Source organism: Pelodiscus sinensis, chromosome 1, assembly GCF_052426305.1.
Source record: "Pelodiscus sinensis isolate ZL-2025 chromosome 1, ASM5242630v1, whole genome shotgun sequence".
NCBI lineage: Eukaryota > Metazoa > Chordata > Testudines > Trionychidae > Pelodiscus > Pelodiscus sinensis.
The window spans coordinates 212275222-212297754 of record NC_143052.1 but is presented as its reverse complement, the minus strand read 5'-3'; the positions used below and the strand labels follow the sequence as shown (position 1 = coordinate 212297754).

General features: G+C 42.8%; 1 protein-coding gene across 4 annotated transcripts in view; it reads left to right on the top strand.

Moving 5' to 3' along the window:
- CNKSR2 (connector enhancer of kinase suppressor of Ras 2) overlaps window positions 1-22533 on the top strand; it is a 372258-nt gene that overhangs the window by 151989 nt on the left and 197736 nt on the right. For all 4 annotated transcript variants that reach the window (XM_075913326.2, XM_075913323.2, XM_075913322.2 and 1 more), the window contains exon 5: window positions 2116-2157. In XM_075913326.2, the coding sequence (XP_075769441.1) occupies window positions 2116-2157 (42 nt within the window). The remainder of the gene's footprint in view (window positions 1-2115; window positions 2158-22533) is intronic.

The following is a 22533-nucleotide window of genomic DNA, read 5'->3' as shown; positions in this document are numbered from 1 at the left end:
ATTGCTGTCTGAGTTACTTACTTCCCTAAAAGCGGGGTTATTGTTGGTCGTCCAATCAAATTTTGTTTTTATTTTGCATCTCCTGTATCTCACAATGCTGCCTTTCCTTTACACTTACAATTAAAATGGTGCTCATTTGACATATTCTGGGTAGGCCTCAATACGTTCCTTTCACACAATCAATTAAAAAAATTGCTATATATTAATTTGTTGCACTAAAGTGAAGATAAACAATTTATTATAGTTTGAGTACACTCTTTTTAAACTGTTATCTTTGTTTTCAGTATTATTCTATATTTCAGGCACATGAAAATAGCATTTTCTCCCAAGTAGATAACTGATGAGATTGTGTTCCCTTTAAGTTGTCTATTTGATTTGTAGTAATTTAATTTGTAATATGAATAGTATACTATCTGATCAGTGATGATTAGGTTTTTAATTATTGCTAAAATGTTTTGCAGTTCTTCATTGTTATTTTTACAAAATGATTCCTGCAAAACCTTAATATATTCAAATTGAAAGTATTACTTGCTTTCCCACATTTAAAAGTGAAACATGTCTTTTGAAGGTAAGAATGCAGATACTTCATTGATGTTTGCATATAATTGTTAGATTTTCATTTGACTGTAGTAGAAACAGCCACTTATTAGGAAAGTGCTCCCTGGTTTACTTGCTTGTTCCACACTGGGTCTGGTTCATGAGAAAGTTAAGAATAGGTTAGTTTTGTTGTTTTTTTCCCCCACACTTAGCATCAAAAGTTTCATGGTTTAGAATTGCCCACAACACATTGGTATATCTTCCAAAAATTGATCTTGCACCCTCTGCATTATTGGAAAAACTGTTATGAAATGTAAGAGCTTAAAAAAATATAAGCAACTTTTTTAAATTAATATTTGCATTACAGCAAAGACTAAACATTCCATGTGAAACTAGAGTAATGCTTTCCAACATCAGACATTTTATTTCATATGTACAAAAATATTCCTCCTCTTTGCTTCTCTCTTTCTTGTATTCCCTAGTCTCTGTCAGGATTTCTGTCCCTAATCCAACCCTCAGATCCTTTATCTTTCCTTTCTTTCTCATTTTTTTGATAGCACTTGCATTCTTAGCAACATGATCACATACATGTGTACAACCTCTAGAACAGTGGTCTCCAACGTGGTGCCCGCCGGGGCCTTTATGTGCGCCCACTGAAACATCTGGGCTGGTCCTGCCCCCGGCGCACGGCACATGCGCGGTGCCGGCCCTGAGCTCAGGGTGCATGGGTGGCCTCCACCCCCGGGTGCGCGGCTCATGCATGGCCCCACACCCGGAAGCGCAGCGCGTGAGTGGCCCCGTCCCCAGATGCCTGGCACGTGAGCGGCCCCGCCCCTGGGTGCTCGGCAGCCATGAAAGGTTGGGGACCACTGCTCTAGAGTGCTATGTGAATTAGACTGTTACATACCTTTCTGCCTCATTCTCCATCTTCTCAGTCCCCAGGTCCATGGGTGAGGCTTCAACTCACCATTCTTCTTCTCTAAACTTTGTCCCCTCCCTCCAGATTCAGCTTAATGTACTGTGGATAGTTCAATTCCGTCTCCCTCCTGATTAGACAGGAATGGGAAGTACAGTTGCTTTTTGCACTAGAGAAATATATAAGCCTCTCACACATGATTTCAAATTGAGTGAAATGTGTCCTTGGTTAGATTTTGGTTTTGGTGAGTGAGAGAAGTTTCTGTGATAGAAAAGAAATAAGATTTTATTAAGGAAAAGTAAGGATAAAATGAAGACAGAGGAAGACAGAGAGATGCGTGAAGAGAAAAAGATGCCAGATAGCCATGGTTGTAATAGGGCATGACACAAAAGGATATTAGGGAGAGGAGAATAAAATCTATCCTGGTGGATTTCAACAAAAGTAAGGTTGCGGGTCCAGAGGTATAACTCTTTACTATTCAGGATTTCCTTCTTATTCTACCCTTTATGGAAACCAAAATGGAAATCTTTTCACCATAGTTGGGACATTGAAATTGGGTTTTTGTTATACATTTTCCAATATGATCAACCCTTAAAAAAGTAGTTTTCCAAGGAATGTTTTGCTTAGTGACATAATATGCCTCTTCTGCTTTCTCTTTTCAGGATTGTACAGTATATGAAACTGAGAATAAAATTCTTCATGTGGTGAGTAGTCATTTGAATTCTATAAAAACACATCTCTGCTGTGTAACACCTATTACTTTATCTTTTTTTCCCCCCTAACAGTGGTGTTTGTGGTCAGGGTGACCCAATATGGGCACAATACATCATTTTTAATAACCAAAAATGTGGGGAATCATTTGCAAATAAGTAGAAATATGCCTGAAACAGGACACTGGATCTGCATATCTTTCAATTTTGGAGAAACTAAGATCTCAGTCCTAACTGTGATTTGGGGCCATTGCTATTGATCGTAGATAACTGATATTAAAATGTGGGTATGGTCACAGAACTGACTATATACAATGACATTTGACTCAATAAATCTGCCCTCTAGACATACACAGTTACATCTGTTTAGTTCAATGGAAAAGTTTAAAGTTTAAGAATAGCCATACTGGGTCAGACCAAAGGTCCATCTAGCAATTTCCCGTCTTCCGACAATAGCCAATAGCAGGTGTCAGAGAGGGAATGCACAGAACAAGTAATCATCAAGTGATCCCTCCCCTGTCACCCATTTCCAGCTTCTGGCAAATAGAGTAGGGACACTGTCCCTAACAATCCTAGCTTATATGAATTTATCTAGTTCTTTTGTGAACCCTGTTAAGGTCCTAGACTTCACAACATCATCTGGCAAGGAGTTCCATGGATCAACATTTTTGAAAAAAAAATTGAATAAATATTTCCTTTTGTTTGTTCTAAACCTGCTGATATTAATTTCATATGATGACCCCCAGTTCTTGTGTTATAAGAAGGAATAAATAACACTTTCTTATCCACTTTCTCTGCACCCATCATAATTTTATTGATCTTATATCCCTTTTTGTCATCTCTTTTCCAAGTTGAAAAGTCCCAGTTTTATTAATCTCTCCTCATATGCAAGCCATTCCATACCCCTGTGACGGCGCGTTGGGGGTCCCCCGTCTCCTGCACCCCGAAATGACACAAACAGACTGCACCAGCCAGTGGAATAGAGGAAGTTTATTGCCTCTCCAGGATACAGCACAGCACAGATGTAATCTGGTCACAGAGCTGGGCTAGGATGCCTCAGGCCCCCTTGAGATGGGGGAGACTGGGCCCCTAAACTCCAGCCCCTTCCCTAGGCTGTCTCCTCCATGCTCCCAGACACCAACTAAACTCACCCTCTTCCAGCCCTGCCCCCCAGCCAGGGCAGCCTCCACCTTCCTTTGTTCCTCTCCATGGGGGATATCTGGTTCAACAAGTTTGGCATCACCTTTGCATAGTGAGGTTTTCCCTGCTGGGTCTTGCTCCAGACAGCAGGGGTCACCACAGCCCAGCAAGTACCCCCACTACGTCACAACCCCTAATAAGTTTTTGTTGCCATTTTCTTAATCTTTTTCAGTTCCAGTGTATTTTTTTTTACATCTGCACTAGGGATGTAAGCGACTAGTCAACTGGTCAACTACCCAATAAGCTTAGGCTTATCAGGTAGTCAAGTCATTACTCAACTTGTCACTCCTTGTCCCTGTATCAGAGACAGCAGGGGAGGGGAGCAGAAGCCAGTGCTGGAGAGAGCTGGCTTAAAAGTCAGTTCCCCCCAGCACTGTTTCCACGGGGAAGGGATGGGGGAGGCATAAGTGCAGCGAGGGAAACCGTGAGCAGACAGTGAAGCAGTCTCTGCTCACCCTGGGTTTCCCACTGTGCCTCTGCTTTTTAAATGTAGTAAGAGCGGTGAGCGGCTTTTACAGCATTTAAAAGGCAGAGGTGCAGTGGGGACAGCGAGCTCTCCCCCTTATTGACTAATCGAGTAGTTGATGGAAATGCCATTGACTTCTCGATTAGCTGATTAAATTAAATTTAACATCCCTAATCTGCCCACAGTATTCAAGATGTGGGTGCATTGTGGATTTAAATAGAGTCAGTAGGATATTTTCTGTCTTATTTTCCATTCCCTTCTTAATGATTCCCAACATTCTCTTTGCTCTCTGCACACTGAGTGGATGTTTTCAGCAAACTGTCGGTAATAACTCCAAGATCTTGCTCTTGAGCGATAACAATTATTTTAGATCCCATCATTTTATATGTATAGTTTGGATTATGTTTTCCAATGTGTGTTACTTTTCATTTATCAGTGTTGAATTTCAGGTGCTATTTTGTTGCCAAGTCACCACATTGTAATCTACTTTTGGACTTGACTGTCTTCTGCAAATTTTGCCACCTCACTATTTACACATTATTTTGCAGATCATTTATGAATATGCTGAATAGGACTAGTCCCAGTACAGATCCTTATGGGGACACCACCAGTCCATTCTGAAAATTGAGTTCATTCCTGTCCTTTGTTTCCTAGCTTTTAACCAGTTATTGATCCATGAGAGGACCATCTCTGTTATCCCACGACTGCTTACTTTGCTTAAGAGCCAGTTGTGAGGGTCCTTGTCAAAGGCTATCTGAAAATCTAAGTACATTATATCCACTGAATCCCTCTTGTCCTCATGCTTGTTGACCCCTCAAAGATTTCTAGTAGATTGGTGAGGAATGATTTCCCTTTACAAAAACCATATTGACTCTTCTCCAACGTGTTTATCTATGTGTCGAACAATTTTGTTCTGTATTGTAGTTTTAGCCAGTTTGCTTGATAGTGAAGTTGGGCTCACCAGGCCATAATTGCCAGGGTCACGTTGGGAGCCCTTTTTAAAAATTGGCATCACATTAGCTATCCACCAACCATTTGGAGCAGAAGCTTATTTAAATGATTGTAGATGACAGTTAGTAGTTCTGCAATTTCACATTCACGTTTCTTAAAATCTCTTAGGTACACAACATCTGGTTCTGTCAACCTGTTTGCATTTATCAGTTTGTTCCAAAACCTCCCCTAATGATACTTCAATTTAGGACAGTTCCTCAGATTTGTTACCAAAAACGAATAGCTCAGGTTTGGGAATCTTCCCCACCTTCTCATCTGGGAAGACTGATGCAAATTCATTTCATTTCTCTGCAATGGCCTTATCATTTTTGAGTTCTTCTCATTCTTGAGTATCTCAATTGTTGAATGGTTCCCCTGATGTTAATACTATTTTTTACTCCTGTTACCACTGCATACCCAAAAAAAGTATGATAGAATCATCCTGACTCATGAATCATTAACAGAAATGCTTACTAAGTTCCACTTGCATAATCTTTATTGATGTTGATAACAAACAAAATGAATTTGACTTTCAAAGTACACTTTGTGTTTGAAGTCTGCTCATTGGAGGGGGAGATACAAAAATGTGAGCAAAATTTTAGAAATTATTGAGGCAATGAATGTGGAACTCTAGTATAGGATATTTAATTGCCTGTCAGACTCACTGAATTTCGGTAGGTACATTATTGAGTTAATACTGACGATGTTTCTAAAGTCAGCCACAAATGGTGCCACTCCTGAGAGCAAGTAATGAATTGGTTTCACTCACAATGTACTTTTTATTTCATTGGTTGGATAGACGTTTATACCTATTCTTTATGCTACTTAAGTACTCAGGCAAATTATCTTTATTTTACCTTGTTGGATATGAGGCTTTACAAAAGATTTTCTATAAATATTTTTTTTATGCTCCCAAATCAAATGCCTAGCAAGTGGAATTCTTTAGGCTGCTGACACTTCTGATTTTACAATAACTTTAGAACAAAAAAGTCTCCTTGAATTCTTCAGTTGCACTGACATTTTTCCCCTTTGGGAGAAAAAATATTAGCAGTTGTAATAAGCCTGACTTTGTCATCTTTGACTGACTGATCTCTACAAGCATTCAAGTAATGAAGTTTTTAATGATGCAGCTTTGGCAAATAATTGAAATGCTGCATTTGTGACTGTTCAAGTGCTTGCACATGTCCATTCCTGTGGCACATGTCCATTCCACTGGTCTCCAGTGGCTGGACGGTGGGTTGGGGAGTGTACTTAGTGTCTTTCAGGATTTCATGCCTATTGTCTGAAGAAGAGATGTCTCTCCATATTGGTATCAGGGAACTCAGAGGGGTCTGCCCCACGTTATGGATAAGATGGTTTCATTTCTCATGGACAATACAATTGTTATGTATTACATCAACAGATGAGGCAAACCATGTTTTTCCTGCTTATGTTAAGAAGCTGCAGGAGTTCTTCATCACACATTCAAATTTATCTAGAAATATCTTACGGGCCAGGAACACAGAACCCACTTATGGATGTCCACTCAAAGCAATTTCTCATCCTGAGTGGAAAAGAACTTTTCCACTCAGGATGAGAAATTGCTTTGAGTGGACATAACAAAGGACATCTTCCAAATATGGGGAACTCCCTTTATAGTCCTGATTTGCTCCCTGTGGGAACAGAAAATGCAGTCAGTTCTGCTTTCTGAGGGGACTGCATACTTGACTCTCCTATAGAAGCCTTGCTATTACAATGGACAACTCACATGTATTATGCCTTTCCTCCCATTCCACTGATACACAAGGTTCTGTTGAAGATGGAGGAGTAAGCATGGGTCATGCTCATAGTCTTGGCATGACTTAGACAGTACTGGTTAACTACCCTGTCAAGCCTTTCAGTGGAGATCTCAGTTTATCTTCTGCTACTCTGGGATTTGATCTCCCAAGACCGTAGTTAGCCGCTCTACGCAAATGTCAGCTCTCCTCATCTGACAATTTGAAACCTCAATGGCTGAATCCTTAAACCCAAACTTGCTTGCAGCAGGTATGTAGAATGCTGAGAGGCAGTGGGAAAACCCTCCACTAGTGCAACTTACCTGGCAAAGTGGAAACGACTCTCCACCTGGTCTTTCAAGTGTAGTATTCCTTCTAAACAGTCATTATTGCAACTTATTTTGGAGTCTCTTTCACTCTCGAAATGGCAGGCTATGGCCTTTACCTTAGTCAAGGTCTACATGACAGCCATTTCAGTTTTTATCCTAACAGATTGGTCTTTTTGCCCAAAATGGTAATTCGTTTTATCAAGGGCCTGGAGAGGGTGTACCTTCAGATAAAGGAGCTAATCCCTCCCTGGTACCTAAACTGTGACCTGTCAAAGCGTACAGGTGCACCCTTCAAGCTCCTAGCATCATATTTGTTGTTATACCTCTTCTGGAAAGTAGTCTTCCTAGGGGCCATCATTCAGACCGGAAGGTTTTGGAAAGCCAACCCTTCAGAACCCATGTAGACTATCTTCTTTAAGGAGCAGCTGCACCACTATTCAAAGCTGCTCCTGAAAGTGGTCTCATAATTCCATTGGAGCCAAGCTATTTTTCTACCAGTATTCTTTCCTAAGCCAGATGCAAATAGGGAGGAACAGTGCTCATTGGATGTTAGACAGGGCCTAGCATTTTATAGTCAAAGATCCAAAACCATTCTAAATGTAACCCCCTTTTTCCTCCCTGGGTTACTCAGGAGCAGGTCACACTCACAGGTGTGCCGTGGCGCCTGATGGTCTTGACATAAAAGGAGATCCTGAGCACCCCAGTGGTGATGTTTGGTTGGGGAAAACCTATCCACCCCTTTGCTGCAGTCCCTTGTTCATAAAGAATGTATAATGGCTGTGCCTCCACCTGGCTGGCCTTGTACACACTCACTGGTGTGCCTTGAGAGCCTCCAGGAATATACTCATTCCAGCAATAATCTGGATCTAATTCCAGAACAACACTACAAATCATATACATCTAATAGATTATGTTAAAATAAATGATCTTTACATAATTTAAATAAACAGGGTTTAACAGATTAACAATGAATAATATTAACAAAGTGCACAACAATAATTGGAACATATATATCTAGCATTTGCACTGCCAATATTGATCCCAACCCAGAGGGTGCACACCCCTGGACCCAGAGTCCCAGACTCTTGCTAGCGTGGGTGCGCTTGAAGAACTGCAGCTGTATTGGAGATTCTCTGTCGGCAGTGTGTATGAGGGTCCAAGCTAGGCAGCAGCTCTGTCCCAGGCAGCACTTTCCTAAAAATGCCCAATCACTTACAGTCTCATGCTGTGCCTCTCAGAAGCAGCCTGCTAGATCCCAGTTCCAAAGGCATCTAGTCCCAGTCTGTAGCTGCACTCTAACAGCCCCTGGACTAGATCAAACTTCTCCACAGCAGTCTGGTTCCCCATCTGTTCCAAAATCCAAGGGCAGAGTCCCAGATCGCTAGGCCTCTCTTTTCATGCACATGGAGAGACTCAGATCTCCCACACCAGGTCACTTCCTTCCTGCTTTTCCCAAGGGCTCACGGAAATTGTAGTCTGTGAGGCTGGATTGCAGTACACAGGGTCTTCCCAGAAAATAAGCAGAGACACCTTTAGTAAGGGGACTACATATAGATCACTCTAGCTGTTGATAATGATATCAGAGAGAATTACATTTTGTATCCAGGTATGTTACAAACTCACAAGAGTCCTGACTAACCTGACTACTCATTCTATAACATCTTGGGCATCTTCAGCTGCTTTCTTAGTGCAAGTTTCTACTGAAGATATTGGCAGGGCAATAACTGGTCCTCAGGGCACACATTCTCAGCATACTCTAGCATTACCCGGTAGGTCAGAGACAATGCCAAATTTGGCCGTGCAGCCTTGCAGTTAACTTGAACTTGAACTAAGCCCAGTTCCTGTGCAACTGCTTGTGAATCCCCCACGTTGGAATGAACATGTGCAAGCACTTGAATAAAAACTGTAACGAGCCTTCCTGTAATGGTTGTTCTTTGAGCTCCGTTGTTTATGTCCATTCCAAGACCCGCCCTCCATTCCTTCTTATTGGAGTCATTGGGTAAGAAAAACTGAAGGGACAGCAGGTCCCTTTATACCAGCACTGTGAATGCATGGCCCCAGAGTGGCCTGGAGACAACCTGACATACCACTAAGGAAAAAAATTCTGGCAACTGTAATTGGGGAACACATGCCTCCATTGGAATGGATATGTGCAACATATCCCTAAGAACAACAGTAACAGAAAGTTTAGTAACTCTTTTTTTTCTTACACACACACACACACACACACACACACACACACAGAGAGAGAGAGAGAGAGAGAGAGAGAGAGAGAATACCCTGAATATCTCTCTCTCTTTCTCTGTGTGTGTGTGGGGGGGGGGGGGGGGTCCCAGACCCTTGCTCAGTTGACAGTCTGCAGTCTAAGTACTGCAGTACTAGTTTTGCTTACCCCTTTAAGCATCTTGTGGGGGGCTGACCCCTAGCAAAAATGGCTGTCAGGACAGATGCTTCTGGTCAGCCTGGGCTGGGTTACCAGCCCTACCCAGCTACCAGCTGGACTCTCTGGTTGCTTGGGGGAAGGGAGCTCTATTGGAGCTCCTCACCTTCACCCTTCTTTAGCAATAGTGCTGTTCTCTATATCAGCATCTCTGACTCTCCAAACTTCTCTTCCACTCTCCTCCTCACCCTCTTCCACAGGGAAGGCTTTTAAAGAGGTCCTGTGGAAGCCTGAAGTCACCTCAGCCCTGTCTCAGCTGTCCCTAATTAACCAGGGTTGTTGCTATTTTCCGGAGCTGCCTTTCTCCCCTTCTGATCAAGCCCTCTAACCTGCCCTGTCACAATAAATAAAAAACAATAAATATTTTGCCCTCACTAATGGTTGGGAAAAGGTGGTTAAAAGTGAGGTGGCAATATTTATAGGTGCTTCAGCATTATTTAGTATAGTCCAGATTAGAAGGTTGTGGATTAACTTCAGAGGAACCTAGCAAAGTTAAGTGAATAGGCAGATTGGATACCGATGGAATTGATGAATACTTTTTAATATGCATTTCCATACATAATTTGAACAGATACATACATCTGGGTTTTACACAACAGTGACCACTCAGGAAAGAAGACCTGCATACCACTGTGCACAATTTAATGAAATTCCCTACTCACTGCTCAATAAGAGTTGAAAAAGCAAACAATGTAAGAATATTCAAAGCATAGTATAGAAAAAATGCAAGTACTGTAATGCTGTTACTCAAATCTGTTATGTCCTCACCTGGACCATGAAGTTCATTAGTCACTCTGTCTCACAAGACAGAGTAGAAATATTACTGAACATTTATACTGCAATAGTACCTAGAGAGATTAACTGAATCAGGGTCCCTTTTAATAAGGCATCATATAAAAATAGTAAATGATGGTATCTGCTCCAAAGAACTTGCGGTCTAAAAAAGACAAGACAAAGAAGGTCAAGCAGGCAGATGGGGATCATAGGATAACAAATTTGCCTGTGAAAAACATCCTGTCAGTGTGTGTGGTTCTCATCTCATCTGTAGCAGCGATCACAAGTTGCCAATGACCTACGTCCTACAAGATGGGTAGTTTTTTTTATGCTTTTTGGAGAATTTGTGGAGACACATATAGGCTGCAAGTTTATGAATTTTCCTAAGGAGATGTTACCACATTTGAAGAATGGCATATGGAAAAATTGAAGGTACATATGGGAGAAGCAGACAGTCAGGTGTCTGAGGTTGGCATAGTAGGTGAGACCAAACTGCAATAAGATAATAGAAGATACAAGTAGGGCAGGACTCAACTTTGGAGGGGTTTAATGATTATCATGGAATAATGAAGATTATGTTAGCAGAATAAATCTGAGTGAGACAAAGTTGAGGCCTTGGAGGTGGAGATTGAAGTCGTCATGAGAGCAGAAGATATTCAGCGATTGCCTGAGATTTTTTGGCAGCTGAGCAAGGTGGAAAGGATCAGTCTTGAAGATTTTCAGGAAGGCATATTGAAATGTAAATACAACCTGGATGATTTGTTAAAGGAGAGGGCAAGAGCCACCCCTATTCTGAAATTATGGGCTGGAGTAATAGGATGGTGAGGATACTCTGTGCAAAAATACAACATTGAAAATTGGGGGTGCTTTAGAGAAAGGTCAATAGCTTGTTTTTGGCTAGCTTGGACATCCATATAAAGATAGTAAAGAGGGGCTGACGTTTTAGTATGGATGGAGGAAAATAGGTTTGCAGCATACTTAGGGCATGTCTAGACTACCTTCGGCTTCCGAAAGAAGATATGCAAATTCGGCGAGGTTTTTTTGGGGAAAAAAAGCAGTCTAGATGGGGGTTTTCGTGCAAAACCCCCTTTTTTGAAAGAACCCTGTAAACCTCATTTTTTTGAGGAATAAGGGTTCTTTCGAAAAATGGGGGGATTTGCATGAAAAACCCCATCTAAACTGCTTTAAAAAAAAAAAACTTTTCCAAAAAAGGGATTGGAAGAAAATATGCAAATTCGCACTGAATTTGCATATCATCTTTAGGAGGCTGATGGTAGTCTAGACATGCCCTTGCAGATTTGTGAGTCATCATTTTAAAGTGAGAAGTCAAAATCACATTCCCGAGAGAGAGTGTTTTAAAGAAAAAGAGAATAAGTAAGGCAGAGGCTAAGAACCCCCCACTGAAAAGAGAGTTATGGATAAAGACCCACCAAATAAGACCCTCAAAGTGTGATCCAAGAAGTTGGGGAAGAAAATCAGGAGAGGACAAAGTCAGGGAGGCTTAGGAATGATAGGATTTTGAGAAGAATACAGCAGACAATGTGAAAAGTTGAGAAGAGTGAAGATGAAATAAGATGGCTAGGATGAGGTCATTGAAGGTCTTGAGGAGAGTAATTTCAGTGAAGTGCTGGGAATGGAAATGAAATTTGAGAGTATATAGAATTGATTAAAGCTGAGGAATTTAAAATACCTGTTGTAGATGGTGTGCTCAGTGATTGTGGAGAAGAAGGGGTGGATACATGATAATCTGGTAGATTAAATGGTGAATTTGATAATAATTTGAAAGGTGGTCAGAGCAAGAGAATGGTGACTTGAAATGATCAGAGGTATGGAAAGAATCCCAGTAATTATTAGAAAATGTGAAAAGGCTTTAGAAGTGCATAAAACAAAAGAAGAAACAAAAATATGTAGAGAGAAAGTTAATTCTTTCGGTCATCCGAGAACTTGGGGAAATTAAGTCTACATCTACACTGCACAGTTATTTTGGAATAAACTATTCCGGAATAGTTATTCTGAAATATCTTATGTCAAAATAGCATGTCTACACTGCAGGGAAGCCTCAAAATTAGTCCAAGGGAGGCTTCCCTAAAGTAGACAGGCTATCTCGATGTAGACCCGCAAGGAGGAATAACTTAGAATGGCCCTGGTGAGAGGCTATTTCGAAATAGCAGAAGTGGAGCATCTACACGTGCCTTATTTTGAAATAGTTATTTCAGAATAGGCATTATTCTCCATAGAATGAGGTTTACATAAATCGGCATAAGCCGTCCATTATTTTGAAATTATTTCAAAATAACGGCCATTATTCCAAAATAACTTTGCTGTGTAGCCACACCCTAAGTGAAATTGAAAGGCAATAGATCTACAGATGATAAAAATAATGAACTGTGGAACTCACTGCCACAGTATGTAATTCCCACTAATATTTTAGATAGGATTTTTTTAAATGGGATAATGAGAACATCTACAGTTTCACTAAATAGGATAAAAATAAGTGAGCTATATAAACCTTAATGCTTCATGGTATTAACCAACCACTTTCCAATTTCTTGCACCTTCTATGAAGCATTTGGGACTGGCCACAGTCAGATACTGGATCTTGGATTAGATGCATCTGTAGTCCAGTCTTGTATTATAGTACCTATGTTCAGTTCCAGGTGATTCCAAAAACCTAGCTCAAGTTAAATATAATTAGAGGGAAACAAAGTTTGAAAGACAAAAATACAGTAATTGTACACAGTTACAAAAATTATGTGGATGCTTTAGCATAGTGTTTTGCTATGCAATAACAGTGACACTCAATAGTTAGTAGTTTGGGTAGGAAATCAAAGACATTAATTGTTGGAGAGCCATAGGTAGTTCAGAGAATGGTTTTCCTCTTCATGAATAATGCTGACATATATTTGTTTTAATGAGACACATATTAAAGGTGCTATAGTTCTAACAAGATGAGTCATTTTTGAGATCCTGGTGAATATTCTTAGTTTCTCATCTCCTTGACCGTGCAATCACAGTTTGGTCTGTGTAGGGTGGGCATTGTAATAGGTCACTTTGTTGATAGTCAATTTTGAATATCATACCAATTTTTAAAGTGGTTTTAATGGCCAACCTCATTCAGCTGTCAGCGATGTGTAGAATACATGTACCTACATGGCTCAGTGAAAAGCAGGATACACCTATCCTACAATGCATAGCTACATGCAGCAATGAAAGGCCCTGGCAAGGGAAAGCAAATTGGAAAGGCTCCAAGAGTTCCCTCTTGTTGTAGGATTTTACTATGGTGAGGAAAGGCTCTGGCAGGGAGGGGGCAGTGAGGAAAGCTTCTGACAGCAACCTGTGCTTAGTAACCTAGTGTCTCACTGTCTCCCCTCGCCAGGGCCTTTCCCTGCTGCCAGAGTCTTTCTGGCAGCTCCCTGTCTGGAGAAAACGGCTCCAGCAGTGGGATACTGTCAGAGTATTTCTCTGCTGTTTCCCCACTGCTACAGTCTTTCACTGCAGGGAGGGAATGGCTATAGCAACAGGAATGCATCAGGACACTAAAAATAGCAACACGGGCATGGAGGCACTGCTTTCACATGGAGGGAGTTCACATGGAGGGAGTCACATAGGATGTGTACTCTAAGGTTCTGGTGTACCTGTACTCTTCTGTGGAGTGCCGCATGATCTACACTGCTGTTTACCTGTGTGAGGGGTTATGTGCAGTGTATATACTTGACAGGCTGCTGTTAGTGTAGACTCACTGCTGTTAGTGTAGACCTAGCCTCTGCGAGTACCATAAAACATAGTTTCATTTCTGTTAAGGATTAAATCTATTTATTTGCCTTTCAATAAACTGTAATTTAAAATAGTAAACAAAAAAGCATTTTTATCTTTCAACATTCAAGTGTGGAGTTTTCCTTATCACTTGTTTCCTTCTACACCCATGGTCTCTAACCTTTGTATTTCCAGGCAACACAGGATCCACCCTGTCCCTTCCTTGAAACCCCACTCCGCTCACTCCATCGTTTCTCTCTTTCCATCATTCACTCTTCCCCACCTTCACTCATTTTCACTGATCCGATAACTAGTGGTGTCCCCCAAGGGTCAGTCCTGGGACCAATCCTGTTAAACTTATTCATAAATGAACTGCAGAAAGGGGTAAGCAGTGAGGTGGTAAAGTTTGCAGATGATACAAAACTGTTTAGGATAGTCAAGACAGAAGCAGACTGTGAAGAACTTCAAAAAGATCTCACCAAACTGAGTGATTGGGCAACAAAATGGCAAATGAAATTTAATGTGGATAAGTGTAAAGTAATGCAAATTGGAAAAAATAACCCCAACTGTACGTACAGTATGATGGGGGCTAATTTGGCTATGACAAATCAGAAAAGAGATCTTGCCGCTATCGCGGATAGTTCTCTGAAAACTTCCACACAGTGTGCAGCAGCGGTCAAAAAGGCAAATAGGATGTTAGGAATTATTAAGAAAGGGATAGAAAATAGGACACAGAATATCTTACTGCCCCTGTGTAAAACTACGGTACGCCTACATCTTGAATACTGTGTACAGATGTGGTTTCCTCACCTCAAAAAAGATATTTTGGCCTTAAAAAGGGTTCAGAAAAGGGCAACTACAATGATTAGGGGTTTGGAATGGGTCCCATAGGAAGAGAGGTTAAAACGACTGGGACTTTTCAGTTTAGAAAAGAGGAGACTGAGGGGGGATATGATAGAGGTATATAAAATCATGAGTGGGGTGGAGAGGGTGAATAAAGAAAAGTTACTCATTAGTTCCCATAATAGAAGAACTAGAGGACACCAAACGAAGTTAATGGGTAGCAGGTTTAAAACTAGTAAAAGCAAGTTCTTTTTCACACAGCGTGTAGTCAACCTGTGGAACTCCTTGCCAGAGGAGGCTGTGAAGGCTAGGAGTATAATAGAGTTTAAAGAGAAGCTAGATAATTTCATGGAGGTTAGGTCCATAAAAGGCTATTAGCCAGGGGATAGAAATGGTGTCTCTGGCCTCTGTTTGTCAGAGGCTGGAGAAGGATGGCAGGAGACAAATCGCTTGATCATTGTCTTCGGTCCACCCTGTCTGGGGCACCTGGTACTGGCCACTGTCGGCAGACAGGCTACTGGGCTAGATGGTCCTTTAGTCTGACCCAGTACGGCCGTTCTTATGTTCTTATGAGAGGTCAGGGGTTCAGGAAGGGGTGTGACTCTGGGCTGGGACTGAAGGGTTTGCAGTGTGGGAGGGGGCTCCAGGCTGAGTCTGGGATAGGGGATTGGTGTGTAGTAGGGAGTAACTGATGCAAGCCCTGGGAGTTTGGGTGCTGGGGCAGTGCTGGGGTGCAGGAGATGTTGAATAGTGCTGGCTCTGAGAGGGACTCAGGGCTAAGGCTTTGGGTGAAGGAGGAAGCAGGGAGTGCTGGCTCTGGGAGAATAGTCAGGGCTGGGGTATTATTAGATTCAGGAGGGGATTTGGGGTGCTGGTTCTGAGTTATAGGACAGGCCTGGGGCAGGTGTTTCACATACAGGAGGAGGTTCAATGTGCAGGAGGAGGTGTGGAGTGTTGATTCTTGGAGAGAGGTTAGGCTGGGGTAGGAGGTTGGGGTGCAGGAGGGAATTTGGGGTGCTGGCTCTGGGAGGGGGCAAGAGGGTTGATGTGCAGCATCTTGCCAGGTGGCACTTACTGCAGGCAGCTCCTAGTTGGCGGGGTGCAGCAAGGCTAAGATAGGCTCCCTGCCTGCCCTGGCCCTATGCCACTCTGGTTGCTTCCAGGAATGGGCTGGCAGTGTGGGGCCCGGGTAGGCAGGAAACAAGCTGATCATGATAGACTGGGAGACTCCCCAGGATTGATCAGTTGATCACAATCAAACAGTTGGTGATCACTGCAATAGACTTTCCTGATTATTTGAAAAGGGCAGAGTATTTTCCTTTGCCTAGTCATTCTGACAACACTTTTTCTTTACTCACCCTGGCTGTGTCCAGACTCCATGCCTCCGTCGACGGAGGCATGTAGATTAGCCAGCTCGGAAGAGGGAAATGAAGCCGCGATTAAAATAATCGCGGCTTCATTTAAATTTAAATGGCTGCCCCGATCTGCCGATCAGCTGTTTGTCGGCAGATCGGGAGAGTCTGGACGCGATGCCCCGACAAAGAAGCCTTTCTTCATCGACACAGGTAAGCCTCGTGAAACCAGGCTTACCTGTGTCGATGAAGAAAGGCTTCTTTGTCGGGGCATCGCGTCCAGACTCTCCAGATCTGCCGACAAACAGCTGATCGGCAGATCGGGGCAGCCATTTAAATTTAAATGAAGCCGCGATTATTTTAATCGCGGCTTCATTTCCCTCTTCCGATCTGGCTAATCTACATGCCTCCGTCGACGGAGGCATGGAGTCTGGACACAGCCCCAGTGTCTCAAATTCACATTTGTGTCCAGAAAGAGGTTGTAAGAAAACACTAAACAATCAGTGAATCAGGCAAGATAAAATGCACAAAGAGCACTTCATCTGGTGTCTACTCTTTCTTTTTCCTTGGACAGTACAAATGGAGCATGTCTAGAATCTGCTGCTCAAGACAGAGGATCATGTGTGTTCCATGAATTTGTTTGCTATATCAGCAAACATATTAATCACTGAAATATCTACCAGGTGTTTATAAATTTTACCACAGTAGGAAATTGACAGTTACAGCACTAAGTATGATAAAGCATAATGAATACTATTAGCAAAATTTCCTTAATTAGTAATGCAGTTTGGAAAATAATAAAAGGTAATGTCTGTTTCCTGAAAACAGGTGCTTTATAATGGTACTAGTTTTCAATGAACCATGGCATTTCGGTGAAACACTTTGTGCTGGATTGGTAGTATTGAAGTCTAATAACTTTCTAAATTGCTTATAAAAATGATTAACACAAGCATGTGTCGTCTTTTCTTACACAGGCTATGTCTAGACTGCAAGCCTCTTTCGAAAGAGGCTCTTTTGAAAGATACTTTCGAAAGACTCTCTTTCGAAAGAGAGCGTCTAGACTGCACGCGGAACTTTCGAAAGAGCAAGCCGCTTTTTCGAAAGAAAGCACCCAGTGAGTCTGGATGCTCTCTTTCGAAGAAGCCCTATTTACATTCAAGAACGCCTTCTTTCGAAAGAAGCACTTTCGAAAGAAGGCGTTCTTCCTCGTGAAATGAGGTTTACCGCCGTCGAAAGAAAAGCCGCGTTCTTTCGATTTAATTTCGAAAGAACGCAGCTGCAGTCTAGACGCAGGTGAAGTTTTTTCGGAAAAAGGCTACTTTTCCCAAAAAAATCCCGGAGTCTGGACACAGCCACAGTGAACAAAATTAGTTGGTAGCCCATATGCATAATTTCAACTTCAGTATAGTTTTTCATCAAGAACAATCAAAATTCGTTTCTCCTGTTTTCAGTCAAATGCTCTATTGGCATCAAAGAAGCTTCAAACTCCAGGGAAGGCAGGGAAAATCAGAGAAAGCTTGGCTAAAGTTGTGAAATAAAGCTATCTTGCATGCTGTAAAATAACAACAGGTAGTCTTATACAGTCTTAAGTCCAGACATGCAAAGTCCAGCTGATTTTGAGAAGCAACCACTTTAAAACTCTCTGAAATGTTTGTGGAGGAAAGTATTAAGAAACAATGAGTGGTTTCATTGAAAAATCATTAAATATTTGTTTCATGAATTAGCATGTTCAGGAAAGTGGTGGCATCTCTTCCAGAGTGAAGTCCGTGATCCTCAGTAAAGGTACAAAATGAGCAGCAACAATCATATTTTCCCCTATACTTCTGCAGTGGTGGAGACAGGTTTTGAAACCAAGGGGATCACAGAGTCATGGAAATGGTGGGCATGGAAATGGAAGGGACTTCGAGAGATCATGAAGTCCAGTCTGCTACACTGAGGCAGGATCAAGTAAACCTAGTCCACAGCTGACAGACGTTTGCTCAACTTGTTCTTCAAAACTCCAATGACTCCACAACATCAGTTGGAAACCTATTCTTGAACTAAACTACTCTTTATAGTTAGAAAGTTTTTTCCTGATATCTCTCTTGCTGCAGATTAAGCCTTCTTGTGCTACATCTAGTGAACAAGAAGAAGAACTGATCACCACCCCTCTTTGTAGCAGCCCTTAATATATTCCAGTGATGGGTCATTCATGGGGGATAGGAGAGTGAGCCTGCCCCACACTCATATGCGAGCAACCGGTCCTGTCTGTCCCCTGGGACTCTCCACTCCTGGAGTGGCAATGTAGAGTCATAGAGTTTAAGACCAACCAGGATCACCAGTCACACTTCCTGTACATCACAAACCAGCAACACTACTCAGCCTCCACACCCTACATTCAAAAACCAAAATTAGACAACTTCTTATATCTTAGAGGAGACTAGACTGCTATATGTCACAGGGAGAGAATAGGAGGGACTGGGGTACCCCCACAAAAAGTAGAGAAATGCTTAAGTAAATTATACCTAGATCATTCTGGCAAGTGAGCCCCACACACACTACAGAGGAAGAACTTCCAAAGCTACTGCCACTCTGGATTGGGGGAAAGACTTTCTAGATTTCATGTATGGTGATCAGTGAGGCCCTGAGCACAAGTGTAAGAACCAGTCAACCAAGAATCTAAGAGGGACTGGCGCTAACTCAGAGTCCTGGCCCTCCCTGTCCAGTGATCCATCTCCAGCCATGGCTATCCCTGAATGGGAGAAGGGGAGAAACCCCTTCCTGATGCCTGACCGTGGCTAGCTGAGATCTTGAAGCATGAGCTTTTAGGAACACAAGCCATAAAGCTGATGAGCCCGGCTCCCTACTATCACAAGCAATATCACACTCATAAAGTTGTTCAGCTCTCTCATAAAACTAATTAGTTTGCCCTCATGACCCCAGCTGGGAAGCTGTTCTAGAACCTTATCCCTCTGAGGGTTAGAACCCTTCTTCTGGTTTCCAGCCTTAATTTCTTCATGGCTAGTTTATATCCATTTGTTCTTGTTAGCATTGTCCTTTAGCTTAAATAGCTCTTCCTTCTTTCTGGTATTTACTCCCTCATATATTTATAGAAAGCAATTAGATCCCTTCACAGACTTGTTAGACTAAACAAGCCAAGCTCATCCAATTTGGTGGTGTGTGTTGGGGGTGCAGGATTCAGAACAGAGGCATGGGAATGGGTGGGGTCAGGGCAGAGGGTGGAGATGTGGGGGTGCAGGAGTTTGGGGCAGCTGGCAGCAGCTTCCTGGGCCAGGCTGGAGTGGCAGGAGCCATGCTGGCCAGCCAGCCACTGGCTCCTCTCCAGGACAAGTCTGGGATGGCAGGGGCTATGCCCCGGGGCTGGCCTGCAGTGGTGGGGGCTTCACTGGTCAACAACTGCTCCATGGGGCTGGCCCAAGAGAACACGGTCTGGGGTTGCACGTGCTGGCTGGCTGTATGCTGCTCCTTGGGACTGAGGCACTTCCTGCCACTCTCTGGTCATTCTGGGGTATAACTGTCCCCCACGCTTGAGGCTGAGAATAAAAAGGAGCAGAGGAAGGAAATGATTTGAATGGAGCCAGAGTATGGGGGAAGAATTAGAACTGCTTGGGCAAGGAGATTTGCAACTGGGATGAGAAGCCCGAAGCATGAGACTGGAACTGGCTAGATGAGGAGAAAGGCACTGGGGTGAGGACGGAACCAGACAGGGACAGTTTGGAGGGGATAGGACAGAACAGCTCAGACATGCAGGGAATGAGAGGAAGTCTGTGCCCAGCAGATGTTGGATGAATCAATGTAGCACAAAGGGAAACATGCAGTCACAGAAGCTGCAGAAATCCTTTCAAGCGGGGACTGTGGGGCACTGATGATGTCATCAGAATGTTTTCTGGCCGTTTATATTCTGAGTATTCCTCCCCTGTGCTGACCATCTTTTTGCTCCAGCTGTACCTGCTCCATACCTAGGCTGTGTCCAGACTCCATGCCTCCGTCGACGGAGGCATGTAGATTAGCCAGCTCGGAAGAGGGAAATGAAGCCGCGATTAAAATAATCGCGGCTTCATTTAAATTTAAATGGCTGCCCCGATCTGCCGATCAGCTGTTTGTCGGCAGATCGGGAGAGTCTGGACGCGATGCCCCGACAAAGAAGCCTTTCTTCATCGACACAGGTAAACCTGGTTTCACGAGGCTTACCTGTGTCGATGAAGAAAGGCTTCTTTGTCGGGGCATCGCGTCCAGACTCTCCCGATCTGCCGACAAACAGCTGATCGGCAGATCGGGGCAGCCATTTAAATTTAAATGAAGCCGCGATTATTTTAATCGCGGCTTCATTTCCCTCTTCCGATCTGGCTAATCTACATGCCTCCGTCGACGGAGGCATGGAGTCTGGACACAGCCCTAGTGGCTTCCTGCCCCATCCTTCCTGTTGTCTTGGGGTCAGGAAAGAATTTTCCCCCAGGTCAAACTGGCCAAGACCCTGAGGATTTTTCACCTTCCTCTGCAGCGTAGGGCATGGGTCATTTTCAACTAGTGTAATTGGTGAATTCTCTGTTACTTGAAGTATTTAAACCATGATTTGAGGACTTCACTAACTCAGCCAGAGTAATTTCAGGAGTGGGTGTGGTTCTATGTCCTGCAATATGCAGGTCAGAATAGATGATCCCAATGTCCCTTCTGATCTTGAAGTCTGTGAGTCTTTACATTTAGCTAATACCCTCCCAAACAACCCAATGAGAAAAGATTTTAATATACAATAAAATCATGGCATTTACATGAGGTATGCTGCCATTGTTTTGTTCTCTCTGCTCGTAAGTCCTAGCCATACCCCTTTGCCTATCTTACCTATTTAAACTGTAAACTCTGGGGTAGGCATTGCCTCTGATTCTCTATTTGTACAGTGCCTAGGGCAATGGGAATTTCTTCTGATGCCCCTAGGTATTACCATAATAAAAATGGTTGATAATTCTTTATCAGACAATTTTAATAAGCAGTGAAAAGTAGCTAGATAGGTAGTATGTTTTGGCCTAGAAATAAGTGGTTGTCATTAAGAATGACTCCATTGTGTGTAGGAATAGAGAGAGTAGCCGTGTTAGTCTGATCTTGTAAAAACAAAAAGAAAAACTATGTAGCACTTTTTCATTGTATTCCTTTGGTACATGTGGTCATGCCAATTCTCTTCCAGAATATGATCTGAGGAAGTGGGTCTGACCCACGAAAGCTCATCACCTATTAAACCATCTTGTTAGTCTTTAAAGTGCTACATAGTTTTTCCTTTTGCTTTTACATTGTATATAGTCTCAAAGGGGTATTACATTATATGTAGTCAACTGGGACTGTAAAGGTTGGGTGAGATATACATTTATAAAAGGCATCAGAGATTTTCTAAGATCCCCCAATATTTTTTCACTTTGTGAGGCAAAATCAGGCAGATTTCCGATTATTTTCATTCCTAAGTAATTTTCGGAGATGGCTGGCCAAGAGTATTATCCCTGTCACGGGGCCGACTCACTGCCACAGTGCCCCCAGCCGGCTGTCTAGGAAATTGGCTCTTCTCTGCCTTGCTGGGTGCCCTTCTCTCTGGGGTGTCTCCCCGCATTTTTCCTGGATTATGGCATCCTCTTCCAGACACTGCCCTCCAGCAGTGCCCAAAGGGCCAACTTATTCATTAGGCACAGTAGACACAGTGCCTGGGGCCCACAATACTTTTAGGAGCCCATGAAAATGTTTTAATTTCTTTTAAAATCAGAAGAAAGAAATGAACTTTTAGGGTTGAAGAAAATGTTTTAATTTTTTTCTCACATCAGAAAAAATGAAACTTTTAGGGCCCACGAAAATCTATTAAATTTTGCCTAAAACAGGAAAAAAAAGTGGAAGTATTTAAACTTATATCAAAAATAATTTTTAATATTGATATTATTATGGTAGGAGGGGCCCACGAAGGCAAAAGTGCCTAGGGCCCACGAAGGTCATAATGCGGCCCTAACTGCCCACACCAGTGTCTGAGTCCCCCTTCTGGGGGACATTGTTTTCCACTCTGCTCACACTCCAGGGTCCTCTCCTTCACAGAGCCCCTAGTCTCCTCCTCAGGAGCTAAAGCCTAGGAGCTTGTCCAGTCAGAGCTCGCCTAGCCCTGCCTTGCCTCTCCAGCGCTGCTCTAGCTCCAGGGAGCTGCCTGCTTCCCTAGCAGCTAGGTTCTCACTGCTCTCTCCCTGAGCAGCAGACCCCTCTCCTTTATATAGTTCCCAGCTGGGCCCTCATTATTAATAAACTACAACCTATACTGGAACAGGATACTAAACTCCGAGGCTACGCCTACACTGGCCCCTTCTCCGGAAGAGGCATGCTAATTTACAATTTTGGAATAGGGAAATCCGCGGGGGATTTAAATAAACATGGCCGCCGCTTTTTTCCCGGCTTGGGGAAAAGCCGGAAAAGAGCGTCTAGACTGGCGCGATCCTCCGGAATAAAGCCC